This window comes from Pelmatolapia mariae, linkage group LG7 (genome assembly GCF_036321145.2).
Source record: "Pelmatolapia mariae isolate MD_Pm_ZW linkage group LG7, Pm_UMD_F_2, whole genome shotgun sequence".
NCBI lineage: Eukaryota > Metazoa > Chordata > Actinopteri > Cichliformes > Cichlidae > Pelmatolapia > Pelmatolapia mariae.
The window spans coordinates 42031540-42052493 of NC_086233.1; the positions used below are offsets into that span (position 1 = coordinate 42031540).

The 20954-nt window shown below is 39.4% G+C and overlaps 1 protein-coding gene across 1 annotated transcript; it reads right to left on the reverse strand.

The window, feature by feature from the left end:
• Positions 1-475: 475 nt before the first annotated feature.
• ampd3b (adenosine monophosphate deaminase 3b) lies at positions 476-19442 on the reverse strand. The gene is made up of 16 exons (XM_063480949.1): positions 19255-19442; positions 16343-16414; positions 10660-10882; positions 10371-10533; positions 9793-9958; positions 8270-8489; positions 8025-8154; positions 7650-7844; positions 7259-7390; positions 5812-5975; positions 5537-5663; positions 4460-4623; positions 4257-4377; positions 3023-3196; positions 2682-2792; positions 476-1488 (listed from the first exon to the last, which is right to left on the reverse strand). Exons 2-16 carry the CDS (start codon positions 16401-16403, stop codon positions 1312-1314), a joined length of 2328 nt encoding a protein of 775 aa, XP_063337019.1. The 5' UTR covers positions 16404-16414; positions 19255-19442; the 3' UTR covers positions 476-1311.
• Positions 19443-20954: the final 1512 nt, after the last annotated feature.

Here is a 20954-nt window from a genome sequence, read left to right on the forward strand (position 1 = left end):
ATTTTTGACCTGTTATTTTGCGTCTGACCTTCAGAGGCCAGAGCTGCTCTGACAGAAGCAATGTCTGCTATGTTAAAAAGTTTGTCTTAGTGTCTTTGTATCAACTTTGCAAAACGATTATTATCTAACATGCTGCCTTCAGGTTTGGGCACTGTTTCATGACTGAAAGTTATTGATTGACTTATCCCTAATGACTAGTCCTTCCACTTGGTTTAGGTTCAAATTAAAAAAAAAAACAAAAAGAAAGAAAAATTAAAAAGGGAAAAATAAGATATATTGTTTTTGTTTTTTAATTGAACTTTGTGACAAGGTATTACCTTTCAAGATTTAACGTCCTCAAAAGCCTTCAAAAGTTAAGGTTACACATAAGCTGCTGAGAGACTGTCAGTTTTTTTTAATTATTTATTTATTTTTTAAACATCAGCTAGCATTCTTATCAAATTAGTGTCAGATGTTTGGCTTCAAAAGAGATTCAGAAATATTTGCTGACATCACGATCCCTCTTCTGCAATTAGAAATTTGTATTCCTGATCACAACTGTGCCTGCTTCCGCTATCATGATGATAAAACACTCACATGTGTGGAAGGTTTTGAAACCTATCCCCTTGCATGCCGTGTGCAGACAGCAGACGATTGCTCAGTTTAAACAGCATCTGTTTCCTCTGTAACTTATTGGCAGGTTGGTTCAAAGACAGTTCATGACAAACATCTCTGACATTTCTGTAGCCTTTATTTTAGGAATGGAAAACTATTTAAAAATGACATCACATATATAAAAAGAAAATTCTAAACAGTTACATGTTTGTGAGTGTAACGCAGGTCTTAAATACAGATTTCACTGTAACGGTTTACCTGGCCTTTCATTAACGTCTGTCAAAATTATGCTCGTGCCTGAAATCCATGCACACGGCATAGTCTGACCCCAAACGTATATTATCTTCAAGCAGAGAACATGCAGAACAAAAATCAGTTGTTGCTTTCTAACTTTTAAACCATTTCACCCTTCTTAATGTGTCAATCCAATAGCCACATCCACAGTAAACAACTTGCAAAATGAAAATAGACTGTTATTCTAATGAAACGATATACATGCTGACTGGAAGGTGTTACAATCACATTTTCATTTTGTGACACGAGGTCAAAACACCGCCACCTTTACCCACAAGCATCAAATATGTAGAAAACACTCCATTTTTTCCTAATAAGCATCAGGAACATTTAGAGAGGGTGTTTAAAACATTGTGCTGTCTAGCCTGTGCCCCTTTATCCCTGTGTGACATATCCAAGCACAGTTTGTGTTGGTGTGTTCGGTCACTGAGCTGAACTGTGGCCGAACTCGGTTTTCACTGCATCCACTAGAAAACTGAGCTCATTGCACAGAGTCTCGTAGCGATAGGCCATGCGGATTTGTGCTACATTTGTCCGCCTGATGTCATTGCCCTTCGGTCCATCCTGTAGGTAGTTGGGCCCAATGAAGTGTTTCTTCTCCTATAGGGAGCACGGTTAAAAAGATGTAAGTTGGAAAGTTGCAAATAGATATAATATTTTCCAGAATTAACTCATTGTGGGGTTTGGATTTCATAAAAAAAAAGAAAAAAAGAAAAGAGAGAGATTGCACAGAATAAATATGCAGTCAATGAAGTCAGTACTATTGGACTGTCAGACAGTCTCTTATCTAGCTTTTCAGTGGTAATAGGATCTGTACTAATCTGAAGGACATATTTTAGGGTTCTTCTTGGACGTGCCGATTGACATTTTCGTGAGCAATAATTTAATTGTAAAAGTTTTTGAAAAAAATTATTGGAATATTGTAGAATTTTGGGGAAATTAGTTAGCTTTCAGTAAGTCTGCACTGCTATTTAGTGCCTCAAAAAAGTATTTGACCCCTCATTTGGGTTACACAAAGAGAACCCAAATACAGCAAAAAAGCAGTTTTTGAATGATGATTCCATTTATTAACACAAAAACAAACCTATCTGACCCCATGTGAAAAAAGTAATTACCCCTAAACCTAATAACTGGTTGTTAACTACAGTCAGTCATGAGCAATAACTGGCAATGAGTCTTTCAAATCGCTGTGGGGAAATGTTTGTTCACTCTTCGTTGCTGATTTGCTTTAATTCAGTTCCACTGGAATGTTTTTGAGCATGAACGGCATGTTTGAGATCATGCCAATGCAACTCAATTGAATTTAAGTGCAGACTTTGATTGAACCGCATTAAAACCTTTGTTTTAGTATTTTTGAGCAGTGCAGCTGATGGTGTGTTTGAGATCATCGTCCTGCTGTTTAAACCCAAGTCAGTTTGAACTTCAGGGCATGAATAATAATGAAAAGTCATCCAGCTCCTGAAGAAGCAAAGCAGCACCAGACCATCACACACACTACCACTACCACGACTGTTTGTATAAAAACTTTTTTTTTTTAATGAAATGCTGTTTGTTTTACACCAGAAGTAACAGGATTTCAAACTTCCAAAAAGTCCTGCTTTTGTCTTTTTAAACAACCCTGGCAGCAGATCAACTTGAGTTCATGTTTAATACAAAAGTTTGGGACAAAAAAATAAAGAAGTTTTTAGTTTATCTATTATTTTATCCATTGTATCTGTTTTCAAACGCATCATTTTACAATAAGGACTTTTAAAGAGAGTTATGCATCCCCTAAACAAAAGGTCTGACCTTACCTCATGTGAGAGGCCGCTCTGCAGGACACTGTTCCTGGCAATCTCACACAAATCACAAGTGCTCAGCTTCCACAGCTGAGCTGCAATGGCATACTCCTCCATCAAGGCCTCCTGAAATATTTCAAAAAAACTGATATTAACAAATGAAATGTTATGATTAGGCTGGCAGGTCTATTTGTACAGCATCCTTCAAGAAGAGAGACATTTCTTGTATTTCTCTGTGCACCACATACTGACAGTGATTATTCGATTAGTCTCACAGATGTCACCAGACTGGAGCAAATTACTGTGATCAAAGTGACTGTGAAAAGGTAAATAAAAAATTCTCCTGTGTTTCTGACCTTGGTGTAGTGGAACTGCATGGGGTCGTCGGTGGACAGGGACACACACAGGCCCTTGTGCAGAAACTCTCTCAGGGGGTTCTTGGAGTACTCCAGGAACAGGCTGTTGTTGCTCAGTGGAGACATGGCAATTGGGACCTGAGCCAGGTAGTATAGATACTGCAACACTGGGCTCTGGGGAGGAGACACAACATAGTAATGCGAGTAGAACAATTTTGTTTTGTTATTTTCATTTTATTTGTGGGAAAACATAATGAAATTACAAGCAGAACAAGTAGAAGTTCAAGGGAAACTTTTTGTAGATGGTGCAGACACGCAAGTCTTCCTAATTATAAGAAGTTATTCAAAACTAAGCGTTAAATCAATATTGACTTTCTCATCAAAATTCAAAAGGTTTTTGTCCTGCAAAGTTTTTGAGTTGTATATTGTCTTTTTTTCCTTGGAGATGTGCATAAGTAGATGACAAGATGTTTAAATGGTGCTTTTAGAAACCATATCATATGTTATGACACAACAAACCTTGGGCTATGGAGCCCAGAAGATGGCAGCACCCCCTCTCTCTCTGTGACAGAGAAAAAGCTTTAAACATGCACTCAGGAAAGTGCTTGTATGGAGGCTGTGTCCATGTAAACTGACATAACTGACTGGAGCAACATGTAGCCACATTCTTTGCACAGGCATTTGGATGTTAAGGGCTGCAGCGCTAATCTTAGCAACACTTGTCATACTAATCTAATGTCGTCTGTGTGCAATAATGCAATGTGTTCCAAATTTGAGCAGTATTGAAAACATGATGCAATTATTAGAGAATGTGATTAACTGTTTTAAATCTTTCCTACATATGTGTACATGCAGTGTTTAACCTCATCTGTTGGCTGTTTATTTTTCTCTTTACATTTAGTCGGATATTATATTACACAGCAGGACTTCTCTGGTGTTTAGACATCAACTGGATGGTAAATGGTATTCTACCCAACACATCTTACTCAAGCAAGCTGTTTTTATTCTCCCATGAGCACATCAGAGAGGGACTTGGGGTTCGGCAAGATGCTGAAATGAAGCTTAATGCAAAGCTAAAATGTGACAGCTAAAAACAAGCACTCGTGTGGATTAGCGTGTCACTGCTCGTTACTGATGGACCTGTTTGCAGAAAATATCATCTGCCAGCATCTTGTGCCATCAGCAAACACAAGACGCTGAGTATCAAACCTCAATATGATTTTAAGGTTTTAACCTTCTTAAGGTTGAGTCCATGGGAGATGTTGTCAGCTGTCAGGAAGGCGGAGACAAGATGAGTGATGGAACCTGCCTCTCCACAGTGGGGACGGAACAGGAAGGTGTTCAGTCCTCGTTGCCTGTAGAGAGATCCATAATTACTTTGTGCACTACTACATGGAAGCCATGTAGCATTAAATGAGATTAATGGGCAGGGCTTACTTGCGGAGGTTGTTGAGAACCATTATGTTGGCATACATGTAGAACAGATAATAGGTATAGGGAGGGTTGTCATCTGTGGTCCATGCCTCAGGCTTCGGGCTCTTGTAAGAGAACATGTGGTCGCTGTGTTTAGATTCGTCATCCACGCTGTCAAATCCCGTCACCTACAGGAAAACAGATTCACATCAGCACATTTGCAAAACATAAAGTATATATAACACAACACTGAAATGAATGGACAGACGTGGATACATTTGTTTGTTTCCTTGCAGTTCATTGAAACAATGAATCATTTCAGTGGAATTCACCAAAACGAGCTCCAAAGTTTCTAAGAAAATGTCCTTTGGACTGAGGAGAAAGAGCTGGAGCTTTTTGGCCACCCCCATCAGCTCTTTGTTTAAAGGAAAAATGAACCCTTATAAGAAAAGAACACCAAGCCTACTGTGAAACATGTAAGGGGATGCTTTTGGGGCAGCTTTGTTTCATCTGGCACAGGAAACCTATAATCTGGGCAGAGCACAATGAAGTCTCAAAAGTGCCAAGGCATGCTGGTGTGAAAAATACTGCCCAGTGTCAGAAAGCTCAACCTCAGTCGCAGGTCATGGATAATGACCCAATACATGCAGCTAAAAGCATGTATAGCTGGGAATAAAACTTTGGACTATTCTTAAATGGCACTCCATAAGACAGGATCTTAATCCTATTAAGCATCTATGGAAACATCTGAAAGTGCAGTCTGCAGTCAGCATCCTTCAAACCTGAGAGAGTGGCCAAACTACCTGTTGTTTGGAAATGCAGACGTCTTATTGTGAAGTACAGAGATCACTTGTTGGTACTGATGGCTGCAAAAGGTGTTGCCACAAAGTATTATATTAAGGCCACCACCTTGTTTTTTGTCCTGCCATTTTCATTTTGTTAAGTAGCATAAAATAATCATCTGATTCTTATGTGAGCTGATATAAGAATCAGATGATTATGTTTTTTGTTTTTTAAATTGTGGAAAGGTCCCATTAAATTTTTTTCATGTCTGTATATGGTTGCTATTGCACATTAAAACTTCTCCCTTTTGACACTTACATATTTTAAGAACACGTGGACCGCTTTGTGCTTTTGAGGGTTGATTGTAGCCTCAAAGAGGGGGCGGAACACATTCTCCAGTATCTTGGCAAAGCTTGGGATTAATTTCTTTGACTTGAAAATGTCACTGCAAGACAAGATGAGCAAATTTAACCCATCTTCCAGCATGTGACACAAACATTTTACAGTTTGTCTGCTTATTGAAAACAGCTGACTGAGAAGTGTAATTATTCAGAACCCAATTATGCTGGATTTAGCCTTCAGTTGATGCTTACTAAATCCTGGGCACTTGGATCATCCATCTCATGTTGGGTGAGTGGACCTTATGCTGGATGAACCACGTTGCTAGGCTCTCCCACTCGCTCGCAGAGCGGCCGTAAATTGACAGACGGGGCTCGGCATGTTGGTATTTGCTCTCCTCCAGCTCTGCAGCGACTTCCTGAAACGGATAACAAACCACAGGAAGAAACAGGATGTTTCTTGATAAAGCAGAAGTGACTAGTTGTAACTGCTCAGTGGACAGATATGGCAACACTTTGTGTCTGTGCTGTTTCCAAGTTTCAGCAAAGTGCTTTTTACTGCATATTCCAAAGCATCGCTTAGATGAGCAGCACTACCAGTGCGTGTGAGGCATATATATAACTTATTCCAATTCATAATAAAATATGATTCAAATCTTTGCACGTGTAGTAACATTTGATTGCATCAAAATGTCACAGTTACTCCGCATGCACAACACCAGGGCCTTAAAAAGTAAAAGCAGCTTTATGGAATTCAGCCATTGTTCATTTCATTATTTATGTTTGGGCTTTTTCTACAGTGATGTCATAATGTCTAGAAAAAAATATGGGAACCAAACTGGGAACATCCTGAACATATGAGTTAGCATCTTATAATTTAATCTCTGGGGATGGTGGCCTGTATTTCATTGCTTTAAGTGTAGCCAGTTTATATCCAGGTCAGTTTCCTCCTTTTCTGTGGGATCAGTTCAAGTTGCACTGATAAAAATGTCAATTGTAGTCAAACAACAGGCTACAGTTTCAAGTTTAAACATGAGTAAATGCAATGTTTCCCCACACATAGGCTTTATTAGGTCAGGCCTCACAGATATATTTGTTGGCTTGCTTTAGCATTTTGTATATCTTTTGTCTGAATGGGGGAAAAAAAGGCCTTCATGCTTTTCATGACAGCTGGCTCTATTAACTAGTTGTCCTCATTATTATTCAGCTACTAACAGGATCTTGTAAAGCTCAATATGAGGCTGTAGCTGGCATTGGTAGTGCTTGTTCTGCACTGTAGATCAACTGGCACACTGAGACTGCAAACCAGGGCAAGAACTGTACATCTGTAGCTCTAAATGAATTTATACTTAATAGAGATTCACTTGAGAGGCAGCTGATAATGTCCTTCAGTTATTTGTCTCAAAGAGACTGACAGAAGAAAAGTATAAATGTCATTATTTAATTGTTGAATTGCATCTGTGCCTCCTATTTTGTCGCCATCAAGGGGAATCTGGATCTGTTTAAATATTGAATAATGTAAAGTAGTTCCTTTTTCTGCTCTCCACCTTGACTATTTACCTGCACACACGCATGTCAAACATGACAAGCCAAAACAAGAGCAAATAAATTCTGCATGTAGTTTGGTGCCTTTACATAATTTCAGCTTAACTACAGCTAAGCAGGCCTTCAAGTGGTGTTAGTGCTTTAACACATACTGTACCTTAATGAGACGTGCAAAGTATTCTCCTTTGATGTAGTTGTCCGTTTTCAGGTAAATCTCCCGCAGTTCGCTGGCCCCCACAGGGTTGTATTTTGAGTTGAACTTATCAAACCGATGAAAGGTTTGCCTTCCCTAGAAGAATAATTGATCGGTCAGACAGTGAGGCTCATGCAGCGCAGTGGTGATCACAACATTTTTTAATTTCATTAAAGTGACTGCAGCAGAAATTAACAGGAACTGTTAAGCTGTTTGTAAAGATAAACAACCAAACGGTCATTTATAGTCACTGAGTTATTGCCTCATCTGTTTGCATCAAGGACAATTTCTATTCATACAAGGTAATGCTGACATAGGAACAAGTAGAAAGGCAGAAAGCTTTGAGTTCTCTTACAGCGTGCACGTCCAGAGAGTCTACAGTGAGGTCGTATGGGTCCATGTGGAGGCTGTCAAAGACTTCCTTGAGTGTGAGCTTCTTATTGCCTTTTTCCAAGACCACTCGCTCTGCTTCACTCTGGTATGTGGTCTGTATGAATCTCAGCAGATGCTTCTGGTTCATGCAAGCGGCAGCATGTATATGTGTGTCCACCTGTGTTTGACACAAGTCAGACAGTGGCACGGGGTTTACTGGACAACTCAAATACCACTTTATAGGGATGCTGTATTTATACTGAGAGCACTAAAGTTATGAATAGCTGCCGCTCTAAGTGCGTCAGCCCCTCTCCTCTGTCTGTGGCATCGCAGACTCAGCAGAAACATTTCAGCCAACCTTTCTAACGTTGTAGAAGTCTCTGTGTGGGACACTTTTTAGCTCTTTTAGCTCCGCCATTTCATTCAGCATTTCATGCAGGTAGAATTTGGAGCCCAGGAAGTTCAGCCGTCTGTGGCAGTAGGATTTTCTGCGAAGCAAAGTAACGAAACAGTTACTTTGCTTGTAATAAATGTCATTCAGTATCAGTCAAAAGGTTTGTAATGTCAATCTGTTAGAAATATTGACTAAGCTTTTGCACTCACGTTGGGCCGTCAGCTATCATTGCAAGTACATGGCTCAGGTCTATAGCAAAGGTCTCGAGGTCGGGGTAAGGAAGGCTGTAAGCTTGCTCTTGTTTCAGGGCCTCAGCATTCTCATAAACATGAATTATACCATCCTTTATCTGCAGCTCATAGTTCAGGTCTTCAGGAATACCCTCCGTGGAGTATGGGTCCTCCCCTTCACGAGGGTAAGGCCAGATGTCTGCAGATGATGACAGCAGTTCAATCAGTAGTTATTTCACATTTGCAGAAACTCACTCTCATATTCTGAAAGTGTATTTTTCCTTATTTTCTACCACATACAAATATACTGTTACATTAACAATTGCTCCTATTGAATACTGGCAATTTCAAATAAGGATGTCAGCCTCATCAAAGACAGCAAATATCCTTAATGCCCTCAGTTCAGGCTCAAAGCTCTGGCCACACACCTGCTATTTAGACCTTCTGTTTATGAGGGAGATCCAATCAGAAGAAAGATTTTGTGGGGGCAGGTAAAGGAGCTAAGATGGCTCGTTTCACACAGTGAGATGTACCCAGGGGCTGAGATAAAGAAGTATTGTTTTGAAGTGTCCAAAATCATGCAAAGCTTCTCTGGTGAAGTGGAAGAAAAAGTAACTGGAAATGAGTCGAATGTCAGGCATTGCCCAATCAGATTTGAGCTCTGATATTTCCATGCTTGTATAACCTTCCCAGTGTATTCAGGAAGGGTGAAATTATACACTATCTTTTATTTATTTTTCACTTAAACCTAAACATTGGCTTTTAATTATGACTGAGTTTTGTTTTGTTCTCTTTGTGTGTTTGTTTTACTTTTTACTTTGTACAGCAAGTAACAACAAGTGATTGAATTTGAACTTTAATGTATCAAAATGAGCAAAAATTATATCACATAGTAAGATATTTTAAGGCTGGTAAACTTTATTACACTGGAGTTATATTTAAGATTGTACATTTTCTTTATCTGTTGTCTGGAGTCTTCTCAGGTTCTGTTTCTGACGACATTATCTGTTGTCAGAAACAGGCTGACTGACCTTGGCTCACAGACACTTCACACCATCTCTGGCACACATACAGAGAGGTCTTAAATTAGCTCTGCATAGAATAGTTGGCACACAGTAAGTTTTATCTTTATCTCCAATACACAACTAAACATCAAACCATTAGTGAGTTGTTTAAACTGGTCTGAGCACTTTTATTGAATATTAGAGTTGGCATCCATCGTAAATTTAATATTGTTTCTGCTCTCTGTGTGAATTGTTTGAGGTTAACGGTGAACTGAAACCTGAACCCTTAATATTAATGGTCTTGCTCATTTCCCTCTCCATGTCGGAGTATTTCATTGGTTAGTTGAGCTGGTTAAACACCTGCACTTGCGCATGCTGTACATAACCTCTTGCTGTGTGTGAGCGAGTAGAGAGTAGATGGAAAATTACAAAACGTGCACTTTTGCAGGAAGATTAAATTGGACATTTTTGACACCAAAAAGGAAAGGTTTGGTAAACCTGGCAGGACTTCATCCTCTTCTAGCCACCTCTCATTTTCAGCATTTCGCAGGAACAGGGCAGTGGTCCTTGGAAATCGGTGGTAGGCCAGCCTGGAGTACTTCTCTCGGATGAACAGGGCTTTGAGGAGACCCTTGGTTGCTTGCTCATAGTCCTCAACTGTGATCTGGAAACATCGTGAGGTTGTTAATTTTTGACTTTTGTTTGTGTTTAACCACGGTGTCTTAAAGGTTCAAGATGGCCTTTAAAGATTGCAATAATCTATTTAAACTATGGCACCTAGCTAAATGAGGGATCTCTTCTGTTGCCCTGTCAGCTTACAGCCATGAATGAAGTTTGAACAAGAAAAGAACAATTGGAATGTTTTTCTTTTTCTTGTGTGAAAATGTCATTTTATAATTATAGAGTGGATCGACTTTTTAATTCTGGGTAAAGATATGTCTCTCATAGGCCAAATATGCATTTTAACAAATCATTGGTCTGAATTTAAAAATTTGTTCTTTTTTTATGGTATGTTTCCTCACTAGGCTGTGGTCCATCTTTTATATTTCAACATATGGACTATTCTCTTTGATTACCCCTGCACAGTAATCTCCACCGATGGTAACTCTCTGGAAGTCTGGGAAAGAGTCTGAAATCAAAGATTCAGCAGTGGCGGGTGTTTGCACTGGGGTAGGTGTCCAATCAGGAGGCATCTGCAAAGATACCGACTGTGACCGCTTCAACTTGAAACTCTTCTTCCTAGTTACACAGAGGGAAAAGAAGCAAGCACTATTTATGCTGAGTATTTTTTGTTGGTTTTATTTGTTCTGTTTTGGCTATCCAGAAAGAGAGACATGTTCAGTTAAGCATGTTTCTAATCCATACCTCTTAACTGACTCCTGAGACTGCTGTTCAGCCATCTCCTTTTGCAGCTCCTTCTCTCTAGTCTCTTTCAGACCAATGGGACAGTCTTCTGGGACAGTAAACAGAGCCAGAGTATCCTTGCTGTCTTCCTCCTTCAGAGCAGAGGCGTACACCTTCTCTGCCATCAGACGAACCCTCTCATCCACCTCGTGTATTGACACTTTTGGGAAAAGGCGTGGTAAATCTAGAAAAAATTTGAGAACATTTTTTTAGCAACTACCTGTATTTTTCTTACCAGTAAAAGTAGTGTTTAAAAATTTAATCAAATCATATTTCAGAATGCTTCTGTCATTCCAATACTGGTCATTATTAGTCGGAGTAGAGTTATGTCATAATTATGTTTGAAATCTGAAATGGAACAAAATACTGACATGTTATAACTCGTCTCATAAACGGGTTAAAATATGGGAGTGCTTAAAGAAGAAATAACATTATCTTAGTAATGACAGTAAATATGAATACCAGAAACATAACCCGGAGTGAGGACGGTGGGTTGTGAAGGCGTTTTCCAGCTTCTCATTTCAACACACAGACCAGAGAACGTGTCTTGAGTGGTGCTGGAATTAAATAATTTGCAGTGCTATGCTTTTTTATTAATAAGTGTTATAAAGTCATATAGTGTAGTATTGAGTGGACACAGCCCTGAAAAATAAAGGCATTAGATCATGTGTCCTTGGGGAGTAGAAAGCTGTAGACGCTCGCTCACACTTGCCTTGGAAAAAGTAGATAAGAGGGGACCATCTCTAGTGGAAAGTTACTAACACACTGTTGTTTAGACTTGAATGAGAGAGCTTCTGTAATAAAACTGTTAGGGGCACACCACCATTTTGAGATCCACGGCAACGTGCCATGCAGGACGCATCTCCCTTCTAGAAGTAATGTGAAAGAGAAATAAAGTGTTAAATGGTCTACTGAGCAGTGTTTTGTCTTCCATCGGATGCCTCTGAGGAATAAAAAGAACTCGGTAAAGTGTTGATCTTTAACAGTGGCTAACTCGTGTTTCAGTGCTTGCTGCCAGTGCAACAGGTAAGTTACAGTAAACAAATTTGTGTGTCCAAGTCTGGCCGCGTGTTCTGAGAGCACGCCGCACTGAGGACGGTATGTGACAGCAGGAAAAGCAACAACACTGAAAGCTCCTGCTTACACAGTGTACCTCTGTTGGTGCATCGCTGTGTGTTAATTAGATGTGTCTAAAGTGCTGTGATGATAAGCAAGATATTTTTATGTAGGAAATATCATGTTGATGGAACTTGTGAAATCAGAGCTGCGTAAACGTTTGCAAAACAAAAATTACATAATGATTCGTGAGGTTGTTTTGGTTTTTTTTTTTTTTTTTTTTATATTTATGGTTGTCATCATCCTTACTGGTATATTGTGACACCATTAGCTTCATGTTTATTTTGTAATAAATAATATACAGTCAGGGACACTTCATTAGGTTGCACCTCGTTCCAGGTTGGAACAACTTTAACTCTTTGTGGCACGCATTCAACAAACTGCTGGAAACATTCCTCAGAGATTTTGGTCCATATTGGCTTCATAGCATCGCACAGCTGCTGTAAATATGGAGGCTACCAATCTGTTCCACCACATCCCAAAGGTTCCCTGTCGGATTGAGGTCCGGGGACTGTGGAGGCCGTTGGAGTGCAATGTGGTCAAGAAATTAGTTTGAGATAATCTGAACTCTGTGACATGCTGCACTATCCTGCTGCAAGCAACCATCAGAAGATGGTACATTGTAAACTTTACACTGTAATACAGGCTTTGAAATGGTCAGAATTTAAACACATTACTGTTTAAAATGTAGTGTTTCAGTAATGATCAGTTGGTGCTAAGATATGCCACACCATTACTCCACCACCACTACTTTGACCCACTGATCCAAGGCAGGATAAATCTGTGCTTTCATGGTGTTTATGCTAAAAAAAACTGAGACAGACCAGGCAACATTTTTCCAGTCTTCCGTTGTCCACTTTTGATGACCATGTGTGAACTGTAGCCTCAGTTTCCTGTGGCACCTGGTGTGATCTTACTTACTGTTGGCTTCCTATCAGCCTGTAGCAGCCTGGCCACTCCCCTCCGATTTTGCCCAGAGAACTGCCGTTCAAACCATCCTCTGTAAACCCTAGAGATATATGTGTGGGAAAATCCCAGCAGAAAAGCGGCTTCAAAAATACTCGCCTGTCTGGCACCAACAAACGTGCCACATACAAACATGTGGAAAAGCACAGCTGTTGAAGTGTATATTATCATTGGCGCTGCAGTTTGCCCTGGGAAGTCAGTCTTTCCTTATTTTGACATTTACCATGTAATATTATCAGAAGGTTAGTTCAGGTTCATGCAAATATTGATTGGCTTATGTTATATTGTTTTAGATTTGCAAGGGTGTCAGACTTGATACAGGTCTGCTGTTGAATGGTAGGCATCAGTAAAGTACATTCAAGAATCTTCAGACAGATATCCTGTATGTAGTTCACAGGATTTTTCCAGGCTTGTAAATGGAAAGGAAATATTTGACCCCGTTGTTAGAGCAGCAGTTATGAGCATGCCATCATTTTGGGTCTCAAGGCTTTTTGGTGGGAAAACAGTCAAGTTTATTTGTATTAATCTCATTCTCTCATACATGCATGGCATGCCATTTCTGAACTCAGGACCCCCCTGATCTTGTATTTTCAGCAGATGAATGACAGCAGATTGGTTTTATATTTTTTTAATAGCTTCTCCCCCTTGTTCAATTCCCACAGTGTGACAGCTACTGTTGCTACCCAACATCCCATCATCAGTCGAGATGTTTGGATATTCCGATCACCGTGTCATCACTGTCACTACGGATATTAACGTTGCAGTCCATGGAGGTCACTGGGACACATCCAGAATATATCCATGTGAGGATACTGGAATCAACAAGCACACGATAGCACATGCAGCTCCAGTGTATCAGATGCCAAACTTCTCAGCTGCACACTGCATCCCTACTGGTTTACACAACACTCTGTCTGAAACCTCTGAGTGATCTGGAATTCTTCACAGATGATACCGTTAACATTTGCCCTCACACTGACACGCTTGCTGCCTGTTCCTTGGCTAGCACATTTTGGGAGCTGCTGTTTCTGATGAGCCTTTCAGCACGTGCACTCTCTCCCTGCTGGAACAGCTCAGCAGTCTCTTGGATGACCTTGATGTATTACACCCCCCAGTTATAAAAACCTAACATTCACAAAGCCTCTGACTATGTTGGAAACGTCAATTAAACTGAAATTCTGAAATATTATGATAAAATTTCAATTTTGGAATGATTTTTATGTTTTCAGTGTGTAACACAAAAAGAAAAAAAAAATCAATAAAATGTGCCAGTATTTCATAATACTCACTTATAGTATAGATAAATATCCACCTGTTTCCTCAGCTAAAGACTGCTGTACTTATAGCATCACTCAGAAAGTCAAATCTATCTGCTTCTGTGCCTCAGACAGTAGCCACTGAATAAACATCTTTGAAACTCTTCTTTGAAATTATTCTTTGAATAGTTGTCATCACATTTCACAGTCTTTTTTTAATAGAAACATAAAATCTGTTGGGGTAGCACTATCTGTCTCTTACCTTCTGTTGTGATTTGGGCCATGTTTGGCTCTTTCAGTCTCTGCCTGTTGAGTCAGGTATTTCAGCTTTCACGTATCTGGTTCTGTCTCTTGTGGACGCCTTACCTCTTAGCTTTGGCACTGCCACTTCTACAGGTATGGCACTCAGTGGCAGGACTTACAAAACATCTGAGTGCTGCTGACACAACACCTATGTAAACTCTCCTGAGTTCTGGTGACTGTATATTTCTTGTATCTGTGATGCTTCTCTTCAGGGTTTTCTCTCTGACTGACTCTGTCGGGCTTTGCTCTGCTGTTTATTTGGTCCACTGCCTGTATGTATGATGCAGCTGCTAGTTGTTGTTGTTGTTGTATTGAGTGTCCTTCTATCTCTATTTTAGGGTATTGAGCGCGTCAGGGTAACATGGGCTGCTAATCCAAGCTGGTATGTCACAACTGGCTGCTAACATGTGAGCTCTGATCTGTGATATGGGGCAGTAGGGCAAAAAGTAAGTACTGGCAGCTACAGTCACTGTGTTTACCATGTAAACACTAAAGTAAGGGAAAAAAGCCATCAAACCTAGCTGGCCCTGTAGGAAAAAGTAATGATCTCCTCTTGCTAAATTATTAATGAACTGTGAGTAACAGACTTCTTGGAAAACTGAGTTCATTTTCACGAGCCACACCCAGGCGTGACAACAGCCAGACCTGTTGAACCAACAAATCATTTATAGAGGTATGTTAGCAGGCTAAAGACCTCAAACACACATCATGCTGCAATTTAAAGAAACTCAAGAAGGTTTTTCGAAGGTTTTGGGACTCTAGCGTACCACAGTGAGAGCCATTACCCACAAATGGAGAACACCTGGAACAGTGGTGAAGCTTCCTGGGAGTGGTCGGCCTACCAGAACTGCTCCAAGAGTGCATCGATAACTCATCCAGGTGGCCACAAAAGATCCCAGAACAACATCCAAAGAACTGCGGGCCTCACTTTCCTCAGTTAAGATTTGAGTTCACGATTCAATAATAAGAAAATGGGGGAAAAAAAGAAAGAGTTCCAGGTGAAAACCACTGCTGACCAAAAGAAAACTCATCTCACATTTACCAAAAAAGGCCTTTTAGGTATTTTAAGACAAGATATTCTGTGGATTAATGAGAACATCATTCCCACAGTCAAGTTGTTGTGGTAGTGTCATCTGGACTTGTTTCCTACTTTGGGACCTGGAGCTCAGCTGAAGCACTTGGGTTACTGTGGCGTAAATAAGCCATGGCGGGACCACAGGTTGTTGCTTTGAGCCATTTTTATTTGCTTTTTACATGCAACACACCAAAAAAAAAAAAAAAACACCAGCAACTGAGTCCCCGTGTTTTAACAGGCGGGCGTGATTACGGATGCCGTGCAGGTGAGTCCGCATGGCACCGCCGACCACGCCTCACCAGAGTTATGCAGCCAGACAATGATCCAAAACACATCAAGTAGTCCATTTTACATACTTAATTATATTTCTATTAGAGATCATTCATAAAAGCATTTGCATAGGAAAGAATCTGAAGAACACGAGTATGAACTTTACTGCAGTAAAAGGAAGCACATTGCTGGTAACAGTCTATCTTTGTATGCAAATTATTTAACAGAAAGCCTGTTAAATGTTAAATACGGGTAATACACCTGTTTGTACATTAGAAATCGCCAGAAAAGGACAATGAAAGAAACCTAACAAAGTATAAAAGAAGCTGCAGGGTTTGGCCAGAACTGTTTGAGAAAGACAGATTTCATGGAAAAACAACTGCCTGAACCTGTTTGCATGGTTAGTTGGAATCATCTGTTCACTGCCCTCACTTTTAGCACACCTATATGGAGCGCGCACTGTTCGAAAAAGCCACTCAAGGTTGCAGACAGCAGACAGTTTAACTTTAACCGGTGTGTGAACAGATGCGTGATAAACCGTGTAATAGCTGCATTTGAATATGTGGGAGTGAGATGAATGCCTGTGTTACTTTAGTGAGACCACAGTTCGTTGTGCTTTTGTATATTATGTTTGTCCTGCATGGTTTTATTTACTCACCTTTTCCCATGCATGGTGTCGACTGTTGCTTCAAAAGGGCCATGTTGATTTTCTTACTCATTTTGAGTTGACCTAGAAGAAACAAAGCTTTCATAAATAACACTGTACACATATGTTGTTCAGTAAGGCAGCATTTACTCAAACTTGACATTGGTTAAAGGTGTCATTTAATGGCTCCTAGCAAAGCAGTACAGCCTTATCTTGCATCACAATCCCTTCTTCCTTACTTTTGTTTGCTAGTGTGACGGCCACACCTGAAGTCACACCCCGAGCACCATGAATTTACACAACATTGACTTGACTGTTTGAGTTATCGTAGTTTTTGAAATGCTCGTGTATTATGCTTCGATTTAACTTGGAATTTGTTGAAAGGAAGTCAGGGAACTGGAAAGTGGGGAGGTGTGCGTCAGGAAGGACAAAAAGTCTGTGACAAGTCAAACATGGAGATCATCAAGAATGAGATTTCCATACCGGAGCGTCTGTGGTACTGTTAGCGGACAGGGTGACGGTGGAAACTGTGCTGCTGTTGGCCGGACCCGATAGAAGGGAGACATGCAGAGGAGTTGTGACAGGAGGATGCAAGGGATAGTGTGAAGTGGAGGAAAATGATCCAATGTGGCAACCCATAAAGGGAGTAGCCAAAAGAAGAAGTTGAAATGCATTACTTGTATTTGAAGTGTTCACATCATGTTAAAAGAGGGAAGTTTTAGGGATCATCAGCCAATATTTAAGCTCCCATTTTTGTTTAGCTTTGGTTTGTTTAGCTTGAGTTTGGTTTTATTTAAGCAGTTAGTTTTGTTATTTTACTTTGTTATTTTATGTTGCCATCATAAATTGAATGTAGCTGTTTACTTGACATATTTTAAGGGACTGGAACGATAATTTGACTTTTGTAAAATGATGTATTTTGTGTTTTGGGCAAAACGTTAGTTTAAAAAAAAAAAACAACATCCCACTTAATTAGTTTTGTTTGCATTGAACAACTGTCATTTCAGTAAATTGCTGACAAAAACTGCTCTAACCAGTATGGCCATTGTTGGGACACCTTTGGGAGTGTCTTGTGCTGTGTGGAACCAGAATGAAGGAGGTGGATCCTTAATGCCTTTAGATTTGACTTGACAGAGTTGGTGGTTGCTTGATCAGATTGGAATCTGGGAAGTTTCGAGGCTAAATTAATGTCTTTGGCTGTTGTGTTTCACAAGCTGTTCCTTAGAAGTTTTTTTTTAATGTTGTGTTAGTTTAGGGTTTATAATTCTATCTATACATTACACAACATTACATTACACACAGTTTTGCGTGTCTCAAAGTTCTATACCAGCATGCAGTGTCAGTGTTGTCACAACATCCATGTGAAAAGTCCTATAGTCATTTTTTAGTATAGAATGCCATTTACATTAATTTTAAACATGAACAATAGAATTAAAAAATATCCACATAACGCATTAGCAGTTAAAGACTGAAAAGAGCTCATTTCAGAAACATTACTTTCCTGGTATGTGCAGACAGTTGCTGAGCATCAGATGCAAGTGCTGATTCTATAACACATTTTAACCACTTAACTATGTGTTGAAGTGTAACTTTAAAAAAAAAAAAAAAATTAATTTCTCTATCACCAGTTCACACCCGTTATGAGAACTCCTTTTATAATTTCAGATTAAAGGCTACAACATTGTAAACTCAACTATCTAGCAGTTTTCTGTGAAGTAGTATTTGGTGCCAGAGGGTAAAAAAAGAAGTCATTTTTAACAGGAAGTGACATCTAATAGAACCAGGCTCAGGTATTCACAATGCCAACATGACTCAATCCTGTGAGCTGCCATCAGGTGTTATCTCAGTGTTGTAGTGGATTATACTTAAGGAGGTAGCTCATAGCTGTCTAGAAGAATTTGTCTAAACAATACAAAAATAATTGAATCATTAACAAATTACCTGATTGAAAGAACGTGAATGAATAAAATCTGTCTGATATTCCAGATCTCACATAAAAGCTAAAGTTGTAACAAGCTAAAAGTAGCAATCATGTGGCTTCACAGTTATGTTGCTTTGTTGGTGTAAACAGCCCAGAGAAAACAACAGCATATCAGTGCAAAAACTCCAAAGGTATGTGCAAACTAAGCATTTCAAAGGAGATTCTGACAACTTGGCACTTGTGGGAAACTTGTCGTTGCCACAGTGTCTTCTTTGAAGTGCATGAACTGTTCAAGCATGCACCATGTGCCATGCATAAGCTCATTAGTGTCATTTGACTAGATCTATATCACGGGTTTGTCTCTTTCTAGGGTGTAACGCAGTCTTGTATTTATTCTTCTACAACAGAATAAACAGAATGAATACCACCCAGTCCTATTTTTAAGGCAGTTAGTCAGCATCTAGTTTTGTTTGGGTTTTTTCCATTTATTTTTATATTTGTTACCTAAGACACATGTTGGTACCTGTTGGGAAATGTGTGGCTGCCGTACTTGATCGGGCTTGTTTTGGACTGTGTTGTAAAGAAAGCAAGAATACATCCACAGAAATGCTGTGAATTCAACATTAGGAGCAAAGTTTCAGAATAAAAGAAAAAAGAAACATTTTGATGTCAGGCAGCAGTGTTAACCACAGCTAAGTGTTGCTTTAAAAAAAAAACAAAAGTTTGACTGTGCCTTAAGATTGCAGTTTAAGATATCATTTATTTTGTTTTAATACCTATAGATGCTCACTCCTTTGGAAGCCAAAAAAGCAAAAAGAAAAAGAAATATGCACCTTCATATTAAGATATTTAATCTATATGCAAACTATATCTAGGTATGTGTGCCAGAGCTCACCATGCAAATGAGGTAAGTGCTAAAAGCAATGCTGGTGTGTTGATAATGACATAAAGTTAATATAAACAATGGAAACACAAAGAATCATTATGACTGCCGTGTACTTACTGTTGGCAGGGCTTTGCACAAAGCTAAAACTTCCTGGGACTGTAGAGACCGTTGTCAGGTGTTTGAAGCCTTGTCAGTGCAGGTTCCAGCAGACACCGGGCTGGTTCGGGCTGTCACTGCCGGGTTGAAGCATGAAGGAGGTACAAAGTTGGTGTTGCAAACAAGGAAGTAATCTGCATCAGTGTTGTTTGGCAGTAGAGGAAGTGCAGGAGGAAGCGTTTGTATGAACCAGCAGTTCTGTGTCACTTTTTTAAAAGCCTCGAGACTTCATAAGCCCCACCCCTCTTTGTGAACTTAAGTTGTATGTGTAATTCACTGGGCTGGCGACAAGTCACCGTCTCCTTTTAGGGTATTTGATTTCAGAAAGTAAGTGTGTGTGTGTGTGTGTGTGTGTGTGTGTGTGTGTGTGTGTGTGTGTGTGTATAGCAACAAATATAAACAAACATGGGGAAGTTACTTTTTTTTCTATAAAAGGATTGCTTTCTCCACCACTTTGAAAAGAGAAGTAAATTTCGACAATCATGGGGGGAAAACGGTTTTGTTTTTTTTATTTATTTAAGGTTCCTGTGACCAAGGTCAAGATGTTCGATCCTGACCTGGTCAAGAGAGCACTGATATATAAGGACCCTGATTTAGAAATGGTGGTGTGTGTGTGTGTGTGTGTGTGTGTGTGTGTGTGTGTGTGTGTGTGTGTGTGTGTGTGGCATACCACTGCTACACACTTGTCTGAAATACTAGTAAACTGGTCCTGAGTATGCTCAGCATAAGGTAATGCTACAGTAATGCTTGCAACACCACCATCTGGACAGTGAAGGAAAATTCATTCTCCTCGGTTGGCTAGATAATTTTTTTTAAAGCCTTATACTCCTTTGTGTATTCATGATACTTCTTCTAAAAAAAACGGAGTATTTTATCTCTCTTTCTTTTACGTGACACATTTAAAACTCTAAAGTCGCAGTTCTTCAGGTTTATGGTCCTATGCTGCTGTAGCATACAGTGCCACAGCAGCTGCGCATTCAGCAGGTGGACAGGTCAAACTGGTCAAACTTCAAATTTAGGGTGACTCTAAATTTATAAAATGTTGATATTACTTTAACATTGGTGCACTGCAGTTTGTTATTTTTTTATTAGCAGTGTTGAGCAACTTACTTTGATAAAGTAATTAGCCCTTTCACGCATAGTGGTCACTACAGTGGACAGCTATGTAAAGGCTGTTTTCTTGTATTGGTGTCAGTGTTGATGTTATACTTGCACATAAACAACTACAATGGACACTGATGTGTCACTCCATACCCTGCCGCCCACTGGTTGTTTAATGTGACTATAGATGTATGACGTGTTTCATTGTAATTATTGTTATTTAACTCTGTCATGAATAAATTATGACAACCTCAATCAGGATTTTTTTTCTTAAGTATTTTTATTCATCTTTTCATGCCTAAAGATGAATAAAAAGCAAAAAATCCTGATTGAGGTTGTCATAATTCATGCATGACAGGGTTAATTATAGTTATTAGTTACTTCTTCAGAAAAGTAACTGTTAGTAACTGAGTTACAATATTATTGTAAATTTTAGAAACCTATGCTCAACTTTTGCAAACAACAAAGTTATATGCAGCTATTTACATAAAAACACAGCCAAAGCGTGTTTTTGTTTTTTTGGTTTTTTTTTATAACCATTTCCAACTATTTGTGGAACA